This window comes from Saccopteryx bilineata, chromosome 2 (assembly GCF_036850765.1).
Source record: "Saccopteryx bilineata isolate mSacBil1 chromosome 2, mSacBil1_pri_phased_curated, whole genome shotgun sequence".
Lineage (NCBI taxonomy): Eukaryota > Metazoa > Chordata > Mammalia > Chiroptera > Emballonuridae > Saccopteryx > Saccopteryx bilineata.
This window is the reverse complement of record NC_089491.1, coordinates 263,467,675-263,483,686: the sequence shown is the minus strand read 5'-3', so window position 1 is coordinate 263,483,686 and position 16,012 is coordinate 263,467,675. Positions and strand designations below refer to the sequence as shown.

Here is a 16,012-nt window from a genome sequence, read left to right as displayed (position 1 = left end):
AGTTCACTGCAGCATTGTTTGTAGTTACAAAATTTAGGAAACAACCAGCTGCCATCGCCAAGGGACTGGTTAAATAAATTATCCTGCTGTGTTGAATGTTTCATACTATGTCACCATTATAGAATAGGACAGATTTAATAGATACACTCATGCAAGCATTCATTCACCAGAAATTTACTCCTTGCCTTCTGCTGGGCACCAGATACCATTTAGGAGTCTGCAGTACAACATCAGGTGGAACATTCTTTCAGGAGCTTATATTCTAGTTTGGGGAGACATTAAATAAACAATTGTATAATAAATCTGATGGTAAGTGCTTTGTGAATTTAAAAATAAACTGAGAGGTAATGGGACAAATCAATATATATTGATTTTAGGGGGAGAGAGAGAGAAGCATTCATTTGTTGTTCCACTTAGTTGTGCACTCGTTGGTTGCTTCCTGTATGGGCCCTGACCAGGGATCAAACCCGCCACCCTAGTGTTTCTGAAAAACACACTATCTGACTAAGCTAACTGGCCAGGGCAAGGAATACAGTTTTAGAAGGTAGCTGAGGAAAGCTTCTCAGAGGAGGTGAGTTTTGATTAGAGTCCTGAATGAAGCAAGGGAACAACCACACCATATAAGTTTGAGGAAGAGTGTCTTAGCTGGAAGGAATAACAAGTGCAAGAGTGCAGAGGTGGCACTGTTTTTGGTGTGTTTGAGGTAAAGCAAGTCACTACTGTGAGTGGAGGAGAAGTAGGAAATGAAATCAGATAATGGGAGAGAGGGGTCAGATCACGTGGGCCCTTGAGGACTTTGGCTTTTGTTCAGAAAGATAAGCTAATGTGGGGTTTGAGAAGAGACATAAGGTAATCTGACTTGGAGGTTTTGTTTGTTTTTCTTCATTTGTATGACTTGGAGTTTTAAAGGGGAGAGTAGAAGCAGGGAGACTAGTTAGGAGCTATTAAGCAATTACTGGTGAGAGCAAAGGAAGCTTTGAAACAGTGATGGTGGTGAAAGGTGGTCAGATTTTTTAATATGTTAGGTATGTGGTCTGAGCAGGGAAATGAATGAAGGATGTTTTTGGCAGTATCCCAGTTCAAGTACCATTTGCTAAATGGGAACGATTTCAAAAGGAGTACAGGGTTTTGGGGGGATGTTTTGAGATAAAGAACTTCGTTTTGGAAATGTATTTGTGTTGTAATTTCTTTTAAATCTCTAAGTAGAATTAGGTCATTGACTGAGTCTGGAATTGAAGGGTGGAGGGCTGTCCATGCAGTTGGTGTTTACCACTGTGGAACTAAGAGGTCATTTAGGAAGTGGATGTTGCAAAAAGCTGACTGGATTCAAGGACTGAGCCCTGAGTCAGATTAATGATAAGGAACCAACGAAAAGGGAGGAAAAGAGTTGAAAGCCATTTGGAGAAAGTGATCAGTTTTGTTCTATGATGCTGATAATCTGAGTATGATTAGGACTGAATGTTGCCATTAGATTTGAAAATGTGATGGTAGGTTGTTGGCCTTGAGCTGCTTTGGTGGCATGGTGAGGACAACCTGGTTGGCATAGATTTAAGGAGAAAGGCAAGTTCAGGCAGTACTTTCTACTGGCTTTGCTCTAAGGCAGCGGTTCTCAACCTGTGGGTCGCGACCCTGGCGGGGGTCTAACAACCAAAACACAGGGGTCACCTAAAGCCATCGGTTGAGAACCTGAGAACTGCTGCTCTAAGGAGAGCAGAGAGGTGAGGTAGTGGTTTGAAGGGAGTGTGAAGTCAAGAGAGAGTTTAAGTTTGGAGAATTTACAGCATAAATTTGCTAATGGGATTGTTTTGGTGGGTGGTGGTGTTTTTCATGTTTCCTGCCCCTTTCTAAATTGTTTCTGAGTCTGCTGATTGGGTTTATTTCAGGACCAAGAGCTAAGTCTGCCTACATGTTCTAATTCTGTCAGTTTTAATTAATATTGAATAGCAGTATGTGTCTTAGATAAGAGGTCTCTGGCAGGATCCTGAGCCTATGGCAGTTAGCAGCTTGCCTACAAGCTACCTCCAGTGTGTAGTTCCACAGACTTGCTTTTGCCAGAAACAAACCAAAGAAGTAGCTAACAAGAGTGAAAGTGTAGGAGTCCTATGGGATTGTGAAAAGATTAATCTAGTAAATAAATTTTTGTGCTTCAGTGTAGCTAAAGAAGTTAATTTGTCATTTAATGGCTAATTGCCACTTAGGGCAGATGAAACAGTTCAGTGGTTGGCAAACTCATTAGTCAACAGAGCCAAATATCAACAGCACAACGACTGAAATTTCTTTTGAGAGCCAAATTTTTTAAATTTAAACTACATAGAAAAAAACAAAACAAAAAAAACCCTTAAACTACATAGGTAGGTACATTCCTTATCAAGGTAGCGCCCGCACATGGTATTTTGTGGAAGAGCCCCACTCAAGGGGCCAAACAGCTACATGTGGCTTGCGAGCTGCGGTTTGCCGTACACTGGTTTAAGTAATTGTATGTTAAGAGCTCTTTTTCCCCTTTCCACTTCCATCTAGATCTTAGGTAGACCTTTTGCATTACCACCTCCAAAATGATTGTGTACTTTAAGCCTATGATTTTTTGTTTGTTTTAATTTTAGAGAGCAAGAGGAAAGGGGAGAGAGAGAGAAACATTGATTTATTGTTCCTCTTACGTATGCATTGATTCTTATATGTGCCCTGGCTGGGGATCAAACCTGCAACTATGTCATATTGAGGATGACTGTCTAACCAACTGAACTACCTGGCCAGGGCCAAGCCTATGTTTTGTTTAAGTTATGAAAGGAGGGATTGTGCTGGTTTCTGCTGTAAATTATTATCATCTTAATTGAAATGCTCTGATTCATTTTCATTCTTTCTAGGTAGCAGAGGCTCAACGGGCAGAGTTTAGCCCTGCCCAGTTTTCTGGTCCAAAGAAGATCAACCTGAACCACTTGTTGAATTTCACTTTTGAACCCCGTGGCCAGGCGGGTCACTTTGAAGGCAGTGGACATGGCAGCTGGGGGAAAAGGAACAAGTGGGGGCATAAGCCTTTTAACAAGGAACTCTTTTTACAGGCCAAGTGAGTATGGCTACTCTTAGGAGGAAAGTGAAATTGAGTTTCTGGGCAGTTGTGCTGAGAAGAAACTCCTTTTAAACTACTGTGAGAGAGAGGCAGGAAGGAAGTTGATCTAGTTCCTTTTCCCTTTTTTTTTCTTTTCTCTTTTTCTTTTGGCAAGTGTTGAAAATTCATTTTCCAAGTGAACACCCTTGGTGCTTAAAAGACTATAATGTTGCCTGACCAGGCAGTGGTGCAGTGGATAGAGCGTCAGACTGGGATGCGGAAGGACCCAGGTTTGAGACCCTGAGGTCGCCAGCTTGAGCGTGGGCTCATCTGATTTGAGCAAAAGCTCACCAGCTTGGAACCAAGATTGCTGGCTCGAGCAAGGGGTTACTCGGTCTGCTGAAGGCCCGCAGTCAAGGCACATATGAGAAAGCAATCAATGAACAACTAAGGTCTCGCAAAGAAAAACTAATGATTGATGCTTCTCATCTGTCTCTGTTCCTGTCTGTCTGTCCATATCTATCCCTCTCTCTGACTCTCTCTCTGTCTCTGTAAAAAAATAATAAATAAATATCTTACACTAAAAAAAAAAATATAATGCTTAAAAAATACATTCTGGCCCTGGCCGATTGGCTCAGTGGTAGAGCGTCGGCCTGGCATGCAGAAGTCCCGGGTTCGATTTCCGGCCAGGGCACACAGGAGAAGTGCCATCCTTGGCTCTGCCCCAGGCGCTGGAGTGGCTCTGGTCTCAACAGAGCGACCACCCCGGAGGGGCAGAGCATCATCCCCTGGTGGGCAGTGTCGCCCCCTGGTGGGCGTGCCGGGTGGATCCCGGTCCGGCGCATGCGGGAGTCTGACTGTCTCTCCCCCTTTCCGGCTTCAGAAAAATACAGAAAAAAAAAAAATACATGCTAAAATTAAGTAATGCCTTAGTATCATGATGAAGTAGTAAAAGTATTTGCTTTGGAATTGGACTCAGATTTAAATCTTGTTCTGACCTTCGATTGTGGGCAGTTTACTTAACCACTTTGATATTCAGCTTCTCCTCTATAGAGGAGCAAAGGTTACTTAAGGGAGAATTGAATGACAAGTGGAGAACTTGGCATACATTTGCTTAAATACTGATTCCCTTTTTTCTTGAATGTGGTGTTGGTTATAATGTAAGAAGATTTAGCTTTGGCTCTAGATGCAAATAACCATTTAGTACTTTATATAAACTGGTACTCAAGTTATTGAGAGCAGCCTTTTCTACTACCTTGAAGACTAGCTATGCTCCAGGGTTTCTGGGGGTGAGGGAACACTCTGGTTTCCTACTGCTTGATGGAGCCACAGTCTGGGTTAATTTTAGTTCAGGGGAGGCCTACAGGGTGCTTGGCTGGGCTTAAAAGCAGAAAAAACAGAGCTTGTGGATTTAGACTTCCACCCACTGAGTCTTTGGATTTCCTCCAGAGCCAGGGCTCAGAACTGAGTTGAGTGCTTCCCAAACCATGGCTGCTAATGGCCTGCATTTGATTTCTAAGTGTAGAGGTGAGTCTCTGCTGAGAGCTTGTTGGTGGCTTCTGACAGTCTGCCTTTTCCTTGTCTTCCTATTTCTAGCTGCCAATTTGTGGTGTCTGAAGACCAAGACTACACAGTTCACTTTGCTGATCCTGATACCTTAGTCAATTGGGACTTTGTGGAACAAGTGGTGAGTATATCAGCTAAGTTTATAAGCTGTTAGTGGGAGAGAGAACTAAAGAAAGGAATAGTGACACAGAGCTCTTGGCTGGGTTCACTGCCACTATCCTTTTCTGCACGGCCTTACTGAGGACATTCCCAGAGATCAGTCCTGCTTTCTTCTGGAGTTCATTTTGTGTGCTCTAATTGGCACTCACTCGCAGGACTGGGGAGTTGGAGAGCCTGAGCTGAAGGTATGAAAGCAGTGCTATCTACTACCTCCTTTCTCCTGGGAAGAAGTAACCAGGGGAATACATGAGGGGCTCTGGTTACACTCTTGACCCAGGGTGGACTTATTACATGGACATTGCTTCATTGATAGCCATTTGTAGTAATCAGTGTCAAATCAGCCCTCAGCCTTGTGGCTGGTGAATGAGCCACATCATATATACGTACTTTTGTCCAAGCCACTGCTATGTCCGTTTTCTTTTTTAAGATTTTATTTACTGATTTTAGAGCAGAGAGAGAGAAAGGCAGGAGGGAGGGAGGAGTGGGAAGCATCAACTTGCAGTTGCTTCTTGTATGTGTCTTGACCGGGTAAGACCAGAGTCTTGAACCAGCAACCTTAGCATTCCACTATGCCACCACAGGTCAAGCTATATTTGTTTTCTATTGAAATTATAAGTGCTGGTAACCCCTTGCTGTCCTAGGTTATAAGATATAAAATATATACCTTTGAGAATGATAGGCCCCTAAGCCTGGACTCCTGTTACTGCGAAAATTCATTAAATTATCTGAGCAAGACATAAAGCCTATGAAACTTAAATTTTGTGTTCATTGGTTTACAAAAAAAAGAGGTCCATATAAAGTGAAAGTTTCATTGACTCCTGTGTTGGAAATTACATGACTCTAGACCCTTTTTAGGCCTTTGTGTGTACATATAAATCTTCTTTTTGTAAATAGGATCATATATTGATTTTTGTTATTTTTTCCCTTTGCTATTATAGAACCCCCAGAATACCTGTTATGTAGTTATTATATTAAACCATTATGTTTTTCTTTATGATTTACTTAAAGTGCTATCATACTTATAACTTGCATTGTTGAACAATTTTAATGGAGTTGTATGAAGGTTGAGTAGAGATGTATGGGGATGGGAGAGGAGAGCCTTTACCTTTGACAATCCCTAGTTAATTCTGAAAGCTGTGTAACTTATGACGGCATTTTGTTTCAGCGTATTTGTAGCCATGAAGTGCCATCTTGCCCAATATGCCTATATCCACCAACTGCAGCCAAGATAACCCGTTGTGGACACATCTTCTGCTGGGCTTGCATCCTGCACTATCTTTCACTGAGTGAGAAGACCTGGAGTAAATGCCCCATCTGTTACAGTTCTGTGCATAAGAAGGATCTCAAGAGGTGAGATGGAGGTATTTATTAGATTAGACCCCAGTCTGTTAACTCCTTGTCCTGCTACATCTAAATGTCCATGTTACAGTGTTGTTGCCACAGAATCTCGTCAGTATGTTGTTGGTGATACCATTACGATGCAGCTGATGAAGAGGGAGAAAGGGGTGTTGGTGGCCTTGCCCAAATCCAAATGGATGAATGTAGACCATCCTATTCATCTAGGAGGTGAGTTTGGTTAATTTTGGGGGGCATTTAGCCCTGGATACACCTGTCAAGGCTATTGAATGTCTTTCTCTGTCAGAAATTTAGCTTTTGGTGCTCTCACTTTGGCAACACATACATTAAAATGAGAAATTTAGCCTTTGGGCATGCAATTTCTAGCATTTCCAAATATTTACAGGATTCTAGTAGGTTAGGGTAGAGTTTGCAGAGTGGCTTAACTCTTGGTTTCAAGTTTGGTTCAGTTATATGTATTTTAATTTTTTATTTTACAAGGCTTTGTTGAATAGTATCTGGCACTGTGCCTGTTCTTGGAGATTCCATTCAGTAGAAGAGATAAGACTGATAGCCAGGCAGTTAGGCTATATAGTGTGGTAAGTGCCTACAGTGGGGAAAGTCCAAGGGGTTGTATTCCCTGTAGAAACTAGAATTGCATTACAGTGGCATTTCAGTCTCTGGGCAAAAGAGCTTTCTCACTAAATATATTGAAAGAATTGACTCCTCTTACAGAGAAAAGAATAAAAGTAGATCCCTATTATATTACCATTCATAAAAATCAATTCCTGATGGATTTGAAGAACTAAGTGAAAACTTCCAAAACTTTTAAAACTTTAAACGAAAATAGACATTATCTTTTTTTTTTTCTTCTTTTCCAAGTGAGAGGAGGGGAAATAGCATGTGCCCCAACCGAAATTCATCCAGCAACCCCCATCTGGGGCCATGCTTCCAACCGAGCTATTTTTAGCACCTAAAATGAAGTCTCCTTGGAGCAATCCTCAGCGCCTGGGGCCAGTTTGCTCTAACCTATCAAGCCATGGCTGCAGGAGGATGAAGAGAGAGAAGAGAAGGGGGAGGAGTGGAGATGCAGATGGTCTCTTCTCCTGTGTGTCATGACAGAATGGAATCTGGGAAGTTCATGTGCTGCGCTGATGCTTTACCACTGAGCAAACTGGCCAGGGCTGACAATATCTTTTTATTTAAAAAAAAAAAATTTTTTTTTTTTTTTTTTTTTGGTGCCAATGCTGTTGTTTATTGCGCGGAATAGGGGTGTGGAGGTTAGTGGGGTGTGGTGGGAGCATTGCTGCCTCGGCTCGTCAGTACATTCATCATGAAGGTGGGGAATCCCCAGCCTCATCCCCACTCCCCAGGTACAGCCAGGACTGCTGGCCCCTGGGTGCTGGGGGGTGCTGTGTGTGCCTGCTCCAGGGAGGTCACCTGAGGGCACACACGGACAGAGGTGGGGCCAGTTATTGCGTGAGTGTGATGGGAGCAGCGGGGAAGCCGGCAGGCCAAGTATTGCACTTAAACAGAATCCTCATCTGACGGCAGGCCACCTATGAAGGTGGGGGTGGGTGGAAGTCCACGGCCATCTCTTCTCAGCCATGGGGTTGCTCCCTTCCTGTTTCACAGTTGGGGGAACTGAGGTACCATGGTGAAGGGAGCCCCCTCACATGCTCGTGAGGCCACCACTAGGGGCGGGGGCAATGTGAGTGGGCGCAGGGTGATGAGGGGGGACGGCAGGGGCCCGTCTGTCCAACTACAACTACCTAAGACTCCTCTATGGCTTCTGGGGTGGGCAGCCGGGGCAGCGCGCAATGGCATGGCTTTGGTTTGGATGAAGGCCCTGCCCCTGGCCCACCTAGGCCCTCCGGGTGGTGCAGCGAGGGTCACAAGTTGGACGAGAGGCGCTGGCGCGCCGAGTCCAGCGGGTCGAGGCCTCCTGTGGTGCTGGGCAAGGCTGAGTCCCTGCAGTCACAGCCCGGGTGGCTGGCATGGGCCCCAGGCGTGGCGTGGAGCTGCTGGCTGGACGCGCATGGGCTGTGGGGCTAGGGCCGGGAGTGCCATGGAGCAGAGAGGGCTGTGAGGCGGATAGGGCAATATCTTTTTAAATCCTCATGCATGTCATTAACCATTTCTTTGTTATTGTACTGATTGGTTACAGCTTTGTAAATTATACATCATGCTATCTGTAATCAGTGGATATCAATTGACTAAATTTTTTACTGTATTTTTGGGTTTCTTATGATAGATTCCTCCTATGATGGGGCCAGAGTTAAACACCTTATTTATTTTTTATTTTTTTATTTTTATTTTTATTTTTCTGAGGCTGGAAACAGGGAGAGACAGTCAGACAGACTCCCGCATGTGCCCGACCGGGATCCACCTGGCACGCCCACCAGGGACGATGCTCTGCCCCTCTGGGGCGTTGTTCTGTCGCGACCAGAGCCACTCTAGCACCTGGGGCAGAGGCCAAGGAGCCATCCCCAGCGCCTGGGCCATCTTTGCTCCAATGGAGCCTTGGCTGCGGGAGGGGAAGAGAGAGAGAGGAAGGGGGGGGGGATGGAGAAGCAAATGGGCACTTCTCCTATGTGCCCTGGCTGGGAATCGAACCCGGGTCCCCCGCACGCCAGGCCGACGCTCTACCGCTGAGCCAACCGGCCAGGGCTTAAACACCTTATTTAAAGTCATTGTTAAAATTTATTTTTAGGAAATTATGCTGAATTACTTCATCTTCACCTTAGAAAAAAAGTTCTGTGTGAAAGTTTTTGTTTAGCCATATGGTTGTGAGCGATGAGTGTTGCATTTTTGTGATCTTCCTTGCTGTCTTGTAGATGAACAGCACAGCCAGTACTCCAAGCTGCTGCTGGCCTCTAAGGAGCAGGTGCTGCACCGGGTAGTTCAGGAAGAGAAAGTAGCGCTAGAGCAGCAGCTGGCAGAGGAGAAGCACAGTCCTGAGTCCTGCTTTATTGAGGCAGCCATACAGGAGCTCAAGGTGAGGTGGTGCCCTAGAAACAGGACAGGATGGCGAAGGTAAGTTACTTCAACCCTACATTTAAGATGATTGGAAGGGAATGACTGAAAAGGCTGATTTTCTCTGAGCTTTGGTGATGGAAGGGAAGGGCTGAGCTAGATGATTTTAAGCAGCCTCTGGAACTGAAAGGAAAATGTCGGAATGATCTGGAGTTTCTTAGGTTAGCTGTGTTCTTAGTTAAGCAAGGTATACTTTCTGTTTTCTAGAACACTTGGATTTATTTTTAGAGATTTTTTTTTTTTAAGATTTTATTTATTCATTTTAGAGAGAGGAGACAGAGCGAGAGAGAAGGGAGAGAGGAGCAGAAAGCATCAACTCCCATATGTGCCTTGAGCAGGGAAGCCTGGGGTTTTGAACCAGCGACCTCAGTGTTCCAGGTCAAGGCTTTTACCCACTGCGCCACTGCAAGTCGGGCATAGAGATGTTTTATTTGAGGGACATTGTGGAGAAAATATTATGGCCTGTCCAGCAGGCCTAGTGATATCTGCTGAGGATTTTGGAGCAGCAAGAATTACCCAAATAAAAAATTTCCTGTGTCTCGTATCCTCTACAATAGGGATTCTTTTTTTTTTTTATTTTTTTTTATTTTTTTTTATTTTTTACAGGGACAGAGAGAGTCAGATAGAGGGATAGATAGGGATAGACAGACAGGAACGGAGAGAGATGAGAAGCATCAATCATCAGTTTTTCCTTGAGATACTGTAGTTGTTCATTGATTGCTTTCTCACATGTGCCATGACTGCAAGCCTTCAGCAGACCGAGTAACCCCTTGCTCGAGCCAGTGGCCTTGGGTCCAAGCTGGTGAGCTTTTTGCTCAAGCCAGATGAGCCCATGCTCAAGCTGGCAACCCCGGGGTCTCGAACCTGGGTCGTTCTGCATCCCAGTCCGACGTTCTATCCACTGCGCTACCGCCTGGTCAGGCTACAATAGGGATTCTTAAGGTTTAACAAGCGTCAGAATCACTGGTTGTTGGGGTCCAGCCTAAGAAATTGATTCAGTGGTTACTGTACTTAAATTTATCTCACTTAAGCTTCATACATCTTGATACGATTGATATAACTGTCCCCTTTCCAAGATGATGAAATGGAATAATGGGTTAAGGAATTTGCTTGAAGACACCTAACTAATTAGAGGTGAATCTGGTATTTGAATTCCTGTCTCTGACTTCTAAGTCCTCCCTAGGTAGGGTCCTGTGTATTTACATTTTATTTTCTCTCTATAGTGCAGAGCATTTTAAAAAATGCTTTTTGCCTGACCTGTGGTGGCACAGTGGATAAAGCGTCGACCTGGAAATGCTGAGGTCGCCGGTTCGAAACCCTGGGCTTGCCTGGTCAAGGCACATATGGGAGTTGATGCTTCCAGCTCCTCCCCCCCTTCTCTCTCTCTGTCTCTCTCTCTTCTCTCTCTCTCTCTGTCTCTCTCCCTCTCTCTCTTTCCTCTCTAAAATGAATAAATAAAATAAAAATCCGGCTTAAAAAAAAAAATGCTTTTCAGGCCTGACCTGTGGTGGCGCAGTGGATAAAGCATCAACCTGGAAACACTGAGGTTGCCAGTTCAAAACCCTGGGCTTGCCTGGTCAAGGCACATATGGGAGTTGATGCTACCTGCTCCTCCCCCCTTCTCTCTCTCTCTCTCTCTCTCTCTCTGTCTCTCTCTCTCTTTCCCCTCTCTATAATGAATAAATAAGTCTTTAAAAAAAATGCTTTTCAGGTAGAAGAAAAACTACATAGAAGTAGAGCTGTCCTCACTGAGTTGGTCTTGGCCAAATCCCTCCTGCCTCCTGAGCACTCCTGACTGGGACACTCTCAGCATAGTTTGTAAAAGTTAGTTCTGTGTTCTTGGATTTCTGTTTAGGAAGCTTCTGTGTAGTGTAGTGTTGTCATTGTCAGAGACTCTAACAGAATACCATCCTATTTAAGTACCAGATGCTTTTTAATTTCTGTTTCCCTTAAAGATTGAGGATTTTAAACACTTAAACTTCCCATTAGGTCTTGTTGCCTTTCATCTTTTGGTCCTGTTGAAAGAGGTCATTGAAAGCTCTTGCCCTTCAAATTTACGTGTATTTCTGGAAACTGAGGTTTCTCCTGTCTTCTCTCTGGTGGTCTAGACTCGGGAAGAGGCTCTGTCAGGATTGGCTGAAAGCAGAGGTGAAGTCACTGGTGTCATGGCTGCTCTGGAACAACTGGTGCTGATGGCTCCCTTGTCGAAGGAGTCCGTTTTTCACCCCAAAAAGGTGAGTATATCCCTGTTTAGACTAAATGGCTGCTGTTCCTCAGATACTGCTGTTGAGCAGGTAGGCACTGTGGGAGATCGAACTTTCCTGGAAGAACAGCAGACTGTATTTCCTGCGTGTTTATTAGTTCTTTCCCCAGGGGTGTTAAATCAGTGAATACGACAACTAAGGTAAACACGCAGGAGCTTGGTTCCTGTGCCTGCCTTTGCCACCACGTTTACTTTCTGTTGACCTAGAATTTATCCCAATAGGGAGTGCTAGAGTACGTGTCTGCTTTTGATGAAGAAACCGCCGAAATTTGTTCTCTGCGCTCTTCTCGTCCTCTTGGTCTCCCTCTGGTAGAGGAAGAGGAAGCAGTGTCTGAACCAGAGCCTGAGGGGCTGTGGGAGGCCTGTGATGACTCCGAGTTAGCAGATGACAATCTTGGAGAGGGGACTATTTGTTCTGAGTCCACCCAGCAGGAACCCATCACTAATTCAGGCTTTGCACACCTAAGCAGCTCTCCTTGTTACTACTTTTACCAAGGTAAGGGTCCCTGAGGAGGAGGGCTGGGTTGCCACAGAGATGTTTCAGAGAGATGACCTGACTCTGAGTAGGAGTTCTCACCAGTAGGTCCTAGGCACTTCGATCTCTTGTGCCTTTGGGTTTCGGGAGGGGGAGGCAGGCGTATCTATAAGGAAGGCCCTGTATTGAGGACTGGCCAAGACTGCTGTGTGATGGAGCCACTTGTCTTCAGCGGAGGATGGGCAGTACATGTTTTTGCACCCCGTGAACGTGCGCTGCCTCGTGCGGGAGTACGGCAGCCTGGAGCAGAGCCCCGAGAAGATCTCGGCGACAGTGGTGGAGATTGCTGGCTATTCCATGTCTGAGGTAAGGTGTCTTGGAGGTGAGCCTAGCCAACCCAAGTTCACCAAACTTCAAGGCCTTTAGTTTTTGTATTTTAAGTCTATTTTTGTCAGTGATGGTGCTCGTGAATTTTTAAAAAATTAAATGGTGCTACTTTTTAAAAATTAAGTGCCACGGTTCTGTTAAGTCAGTCACTGCTGCTCTCTGCTTTGCAGGTTATTTACTGTGGTTTGGTAATACAGGTGTCTCCTACTTTAATTCAAGATGCGTTTGTTTTTGTTTCTCTTTCTCTTTATTGCTTGGGAGAAATGTCCAAGGAAACAAAAAGCCCTTGGAGGACGTTTTTAAAGCTATTTTAATGAGACTTAAAATTGCATTTTTGGCTTAGATACCTATGAATTAATTGCCTGATAATTTATATATATGTTTTTGCCCTTTGAGAGTTAGCCCTTTATCGATCTGAAATTTATTATAAGCCTAGACCTTTTGAATAGTATAAACTTTCCATAAAACTTGCAGAAAAAGAAAAGAAAATTAAACCTAAATTGATGGGCATCAGGCCCTAGCTGGTTAGCTCAGTGGTAGAGTGTCAGCACGGCACGTGTGGAAGTCCTGCGTTTGATTCCTGGTCAGGGCACACAGGAGAAGCACCCATCTGCCTCTCCAACCCCTGCTCTCCCCTTTTCCCTTCCTGCAGCTGTGGCTCAAATGGTTTAAGCAAATTGGCCCCAGGTGCTGCTCAGGTGCTAAAAATAGCTTGGTTGAGAGCATGGACCCAGATGGGCAGACCATGGGCCCCAGACAGGGGTTGCCAGGTAGATCCCGTTCAGGGCGGATGTGGGAGTCTGTCTCACTGCCTCCCTACCTCTTACTTAATAAAAAAAAAAAATTTGATGGGTTTAATTTTTTACTGTTTTAGGGCAAGCTCTGTACAAGAGAGAAATCTGCTTTATGTGTTTACCCAGTTATCTTTAACTCTGACAGTGGTTTCTAGATTTTTGCCAACAAATAACTTTTAATTTTCCTTATTCTTTCCCCTCAATCTTGGACCCCAGAAAAATCAGAAATAGCCGATCAGCTTTAGATAATTTATTACTGGACTCAATTCATTTATTTGCAGCACAAACCAAAAAACTGTTCTTGGTTGTTTAGTCTACCTTACTGTAGCTTATTAATTGCCACTTAATGTTTGGTTTTTCGAGATGGTGATAACTTGAGCACTACACTTTGACCCCAGTGCCATCTGCGAGTGTGTGTAGACTGTTGGATGTCTGGGATGGGAATCTGCCCACAGAGTAAGGCCTGGTCTTAGTGGAGCGTTGGTCCCTTTTCCACTGTAGGATGTTCGACAGCGTCATAGATACCTCTCTCACTTGCCGCTCACCTGCGAGTTCAGCATCTGTGAACTGGCTCTGCAGCCTCCTGTGGTTTCTAAGGAAACCCTAGAGATATTCTCAGGTCAGAATGCCCCGACTTTGCTTCTTTGTATAGTGGATTCAGGGATTCTTGTAGACACCCAGGGTGGGAAGAGTTAAGGAGTGGTGTCATGATTCTCAGAACCTCCTGGTACACTCCATCTGTTCATGCAGCCCAGCTAGGGCCACTTGTGTGGCCTTAGCTTCTAGTCAGCTGGGAGAAGGGAATGGCAAGGTTGTCCTGAGTCTGCCTCCTCATTACCTGACCAATCCACAGATGACATTGAGAAGAGGAAGCGTCAGCGCCAGAAGAAGGCTCGGGAGGAGCGCCGTCGAGAGCGTAGGATTGAGATGGAAGAGAACAAGAAACAGGGCAAGTGTACGTTCAAGAACTCTCATCTTTGACCAGTACAGCTGTGCATCACTATACAGTCACTGTACAGAGGCTCGGGAGCCACACTGCTTGGGTTCACATACCAGCTCTGCCACTTGTTTTCTTCAATTCTTAAGTGTGAATTGTGAGAGTAATGTCTTCATAGGCTTAATAGAGAATTAAATTAGTTAAATTGGGTCAAAGTGCATAGCCCATAGTAAGAAGATTGAATTTATCCTTGGCAGAGTGGGTGAAAAAAGCTGTGGGGGAAAGAACTGGAGAGCTGCTGAATGCTAGGGATAATTGTCCCGCATGTTCTCTGGCTGAGTCCTTAACCTCACCTTTGACTCTCTAAGGTGCCAGTTATAAATTTTAAGTTTAAAATTTCTTTCTACATCCTACTTCCCTGTTGAAAAAGAGTTGAGGAAATTTGTAAATGGACCTACCATTCTCATCTTTCTTTTGCAGACCCAGAAGTTCATATTCCCCTGGAGAATCTACAGCAGTTTCCTGCCTTCAACTCCTATACTTGCTCTTCCGATTCTGCTTTGGGTCCCACCAGCACTGAGGGCCATGGGGCTTTCTCCATTTCTCCTCTTAACAGAAGTCCAGGTTCCCAAGCAGGTAAAGTTGGGATATAAAGAATGAAGTCACCTAGCCCTGGATAGTGATGGTTAGAGCGTCGTCCTGAGGCACACAGGTTGCAGGTTTGATTCCCAGTCAGGGCACTTACAGGAACAGTTCGATGTTCCTCTCTTTCTATCTTGCTGAAATCAGTAAATGAAAGAAAGAAATTAAAGAAGGAGTAAAGTTGCCTATAGCCACAGATCTTAAAGCATAGCCCCAGTGCATGAATTTATAACACTGACCTATTTGCCTTGTTGGGGTCTTTAGGTGACTAATCGTACTTTGGGTAGTTAGTGTATTTCTGAGGTACATCAAATTCTTGCCATTTGATTCACCTTTCCCATGGGCTGTACTGATTATGCCTTAGCTTCTAAAAACCTCAAAGCAGTTGATATGGCTGGGTTGTTAAATACGGATTTTCCCCTGCGACCCTGCTGTTTTATTTCTAGTTTCTGCCTTTGAGGGACTCCCCCCTGTGTGCTTAAGTATGTTTGTACGTGTCTCCTTGTAGCGTTGTTTATAATAGGTTAAAAAAGGTCTACTGATAGGTAAATGGCTAAATTATAGCACTTATATGTTGAAATATACCTATTAAAGAAGGAAATAGCTTGCTTCATGAACTAATGGGTAGACCTTTGAGCTAATGATGTAGAACAAAACAAAACATTATATCATTTGTGGGTTTTAAAGAAAAACCACATAAAACAAAGCATTTCATTATTGGTTCGTATATCTAAATGTATAGAAAAATACTGGATGGTTCTGTTCCAAACTAGTAATAACGTTCCATTCTAGGGAGTGAGACCAGGATTGAGAGGCCTTAGCTGTTAAAAAATATTTTTTTCTCATATAGACTGTTACTGTGTTATGAAATTAAACACTTAAGAAAGAGTTGCTATAATTTCAGAGTGATACAATTTCTGATCTTCATCCACCTAGCGGATACTACTTTATTGTTCTTGTCAGGTATTTAAAAAAATGTGCAAGATCAGAATATTTAAAACTCTTGATTACCCTTGTGATCATATGCCTATCACTGATTAGGAGCCTGAGGCTAAGGCAGGGCCCTGGTTCATGGCAGGAACTAGGACTAGAACCTGGATCTTGAGGGCTGCACGACCATGATGCTCTGAAGAGCATGTTTAGGAAGAGAGCTGCTATCCAAAGGAATACAGCAAAACATCAACTGCCTTGTTTATAATATAAAGATTGTGTTTTCACATACTAGTTTTCCTAAGGGTATGGGCTTTAGTGGGTTTAGGAAAAAGCAGTTAGGTGGTCATAGGAATAGTAGTACTAAACAGCCCCGGCTGGCTGTGGAGGGGCCTTCTAGTGGGAGAGTGAATGGGCTTCTCCGTTCTAGTAGTGACCAGAAGAG

At 44.2% G+C, this 16,012-nt stretch overlaps 2 protein-coding genes across 5 annotated transcripts in view; one reads left to right on the top strand and one right to left on the bottom strand.

Annotated features, from left to right (window-relative positions):
* The window catches only part of POP5 (POP5 homolog, ribonuclease P/MRP subunit), a 49,591-nt gene that overhangs the window by 25,744 nt on the left and 7,835 nt on the right, over window positions 1–16,012 (bottom strand). The window lies entirely within an intron of this gene.
* Window positions 1–16,012, top strand: part of RNF10 (ring finger protein 10) — a 37,723-nt gene that overhangs the window by 17,893 nt on the left and 3,818 nt on the right. For 2 of the 3 annotated variants that reach the window (XM_066260392.1, XM_066260390.1), the window contains exons 3-13: window positions 2,862–3,061; window positions 4,640–4,730; window positions 5,934–6,118; window positions 6,198–6,334; window positions 8,941–9,101; window positions 11,248–11,373; window positions 11,625–11,898; window positions 12,110–12,243; window positions 13,560–13,677; window positions 13,912–14,013; window positions 14,476–14,631. In XM_066260392.1, coding sequence (XP_066116489.1) covers window positions 2,862–3,061; window positions 4,640–4,730; window positions 5,934–6,118; window positions 6,198–6,334; window positions 8,941–9,101; window positions 11,248–11,373; window positions 11,625–11,898; window positions 12,110–12,243; window positions 13,560–13,677; window positions 13,912–14,013; window positions 14,476–14,631 — 1,684 coding nt within the window. The remainder of the gene's footprint in view (window positions 1–2,861; window positions 3,062–4,639; window positions 4,731–5,933; window positions 6,119–6,197; window positions 6,335–8,940; window positions 9,102–11,247; window positions 11,374–11,624; window positions 11,899–12,109; window positions 12,244–13,559; window positions 13,678–13,911; window positions 14,014–14,475; window positions 14,632–16,012) is intronic. The other variant, XM_066260391.1, reaches the window with a different exon arrangement.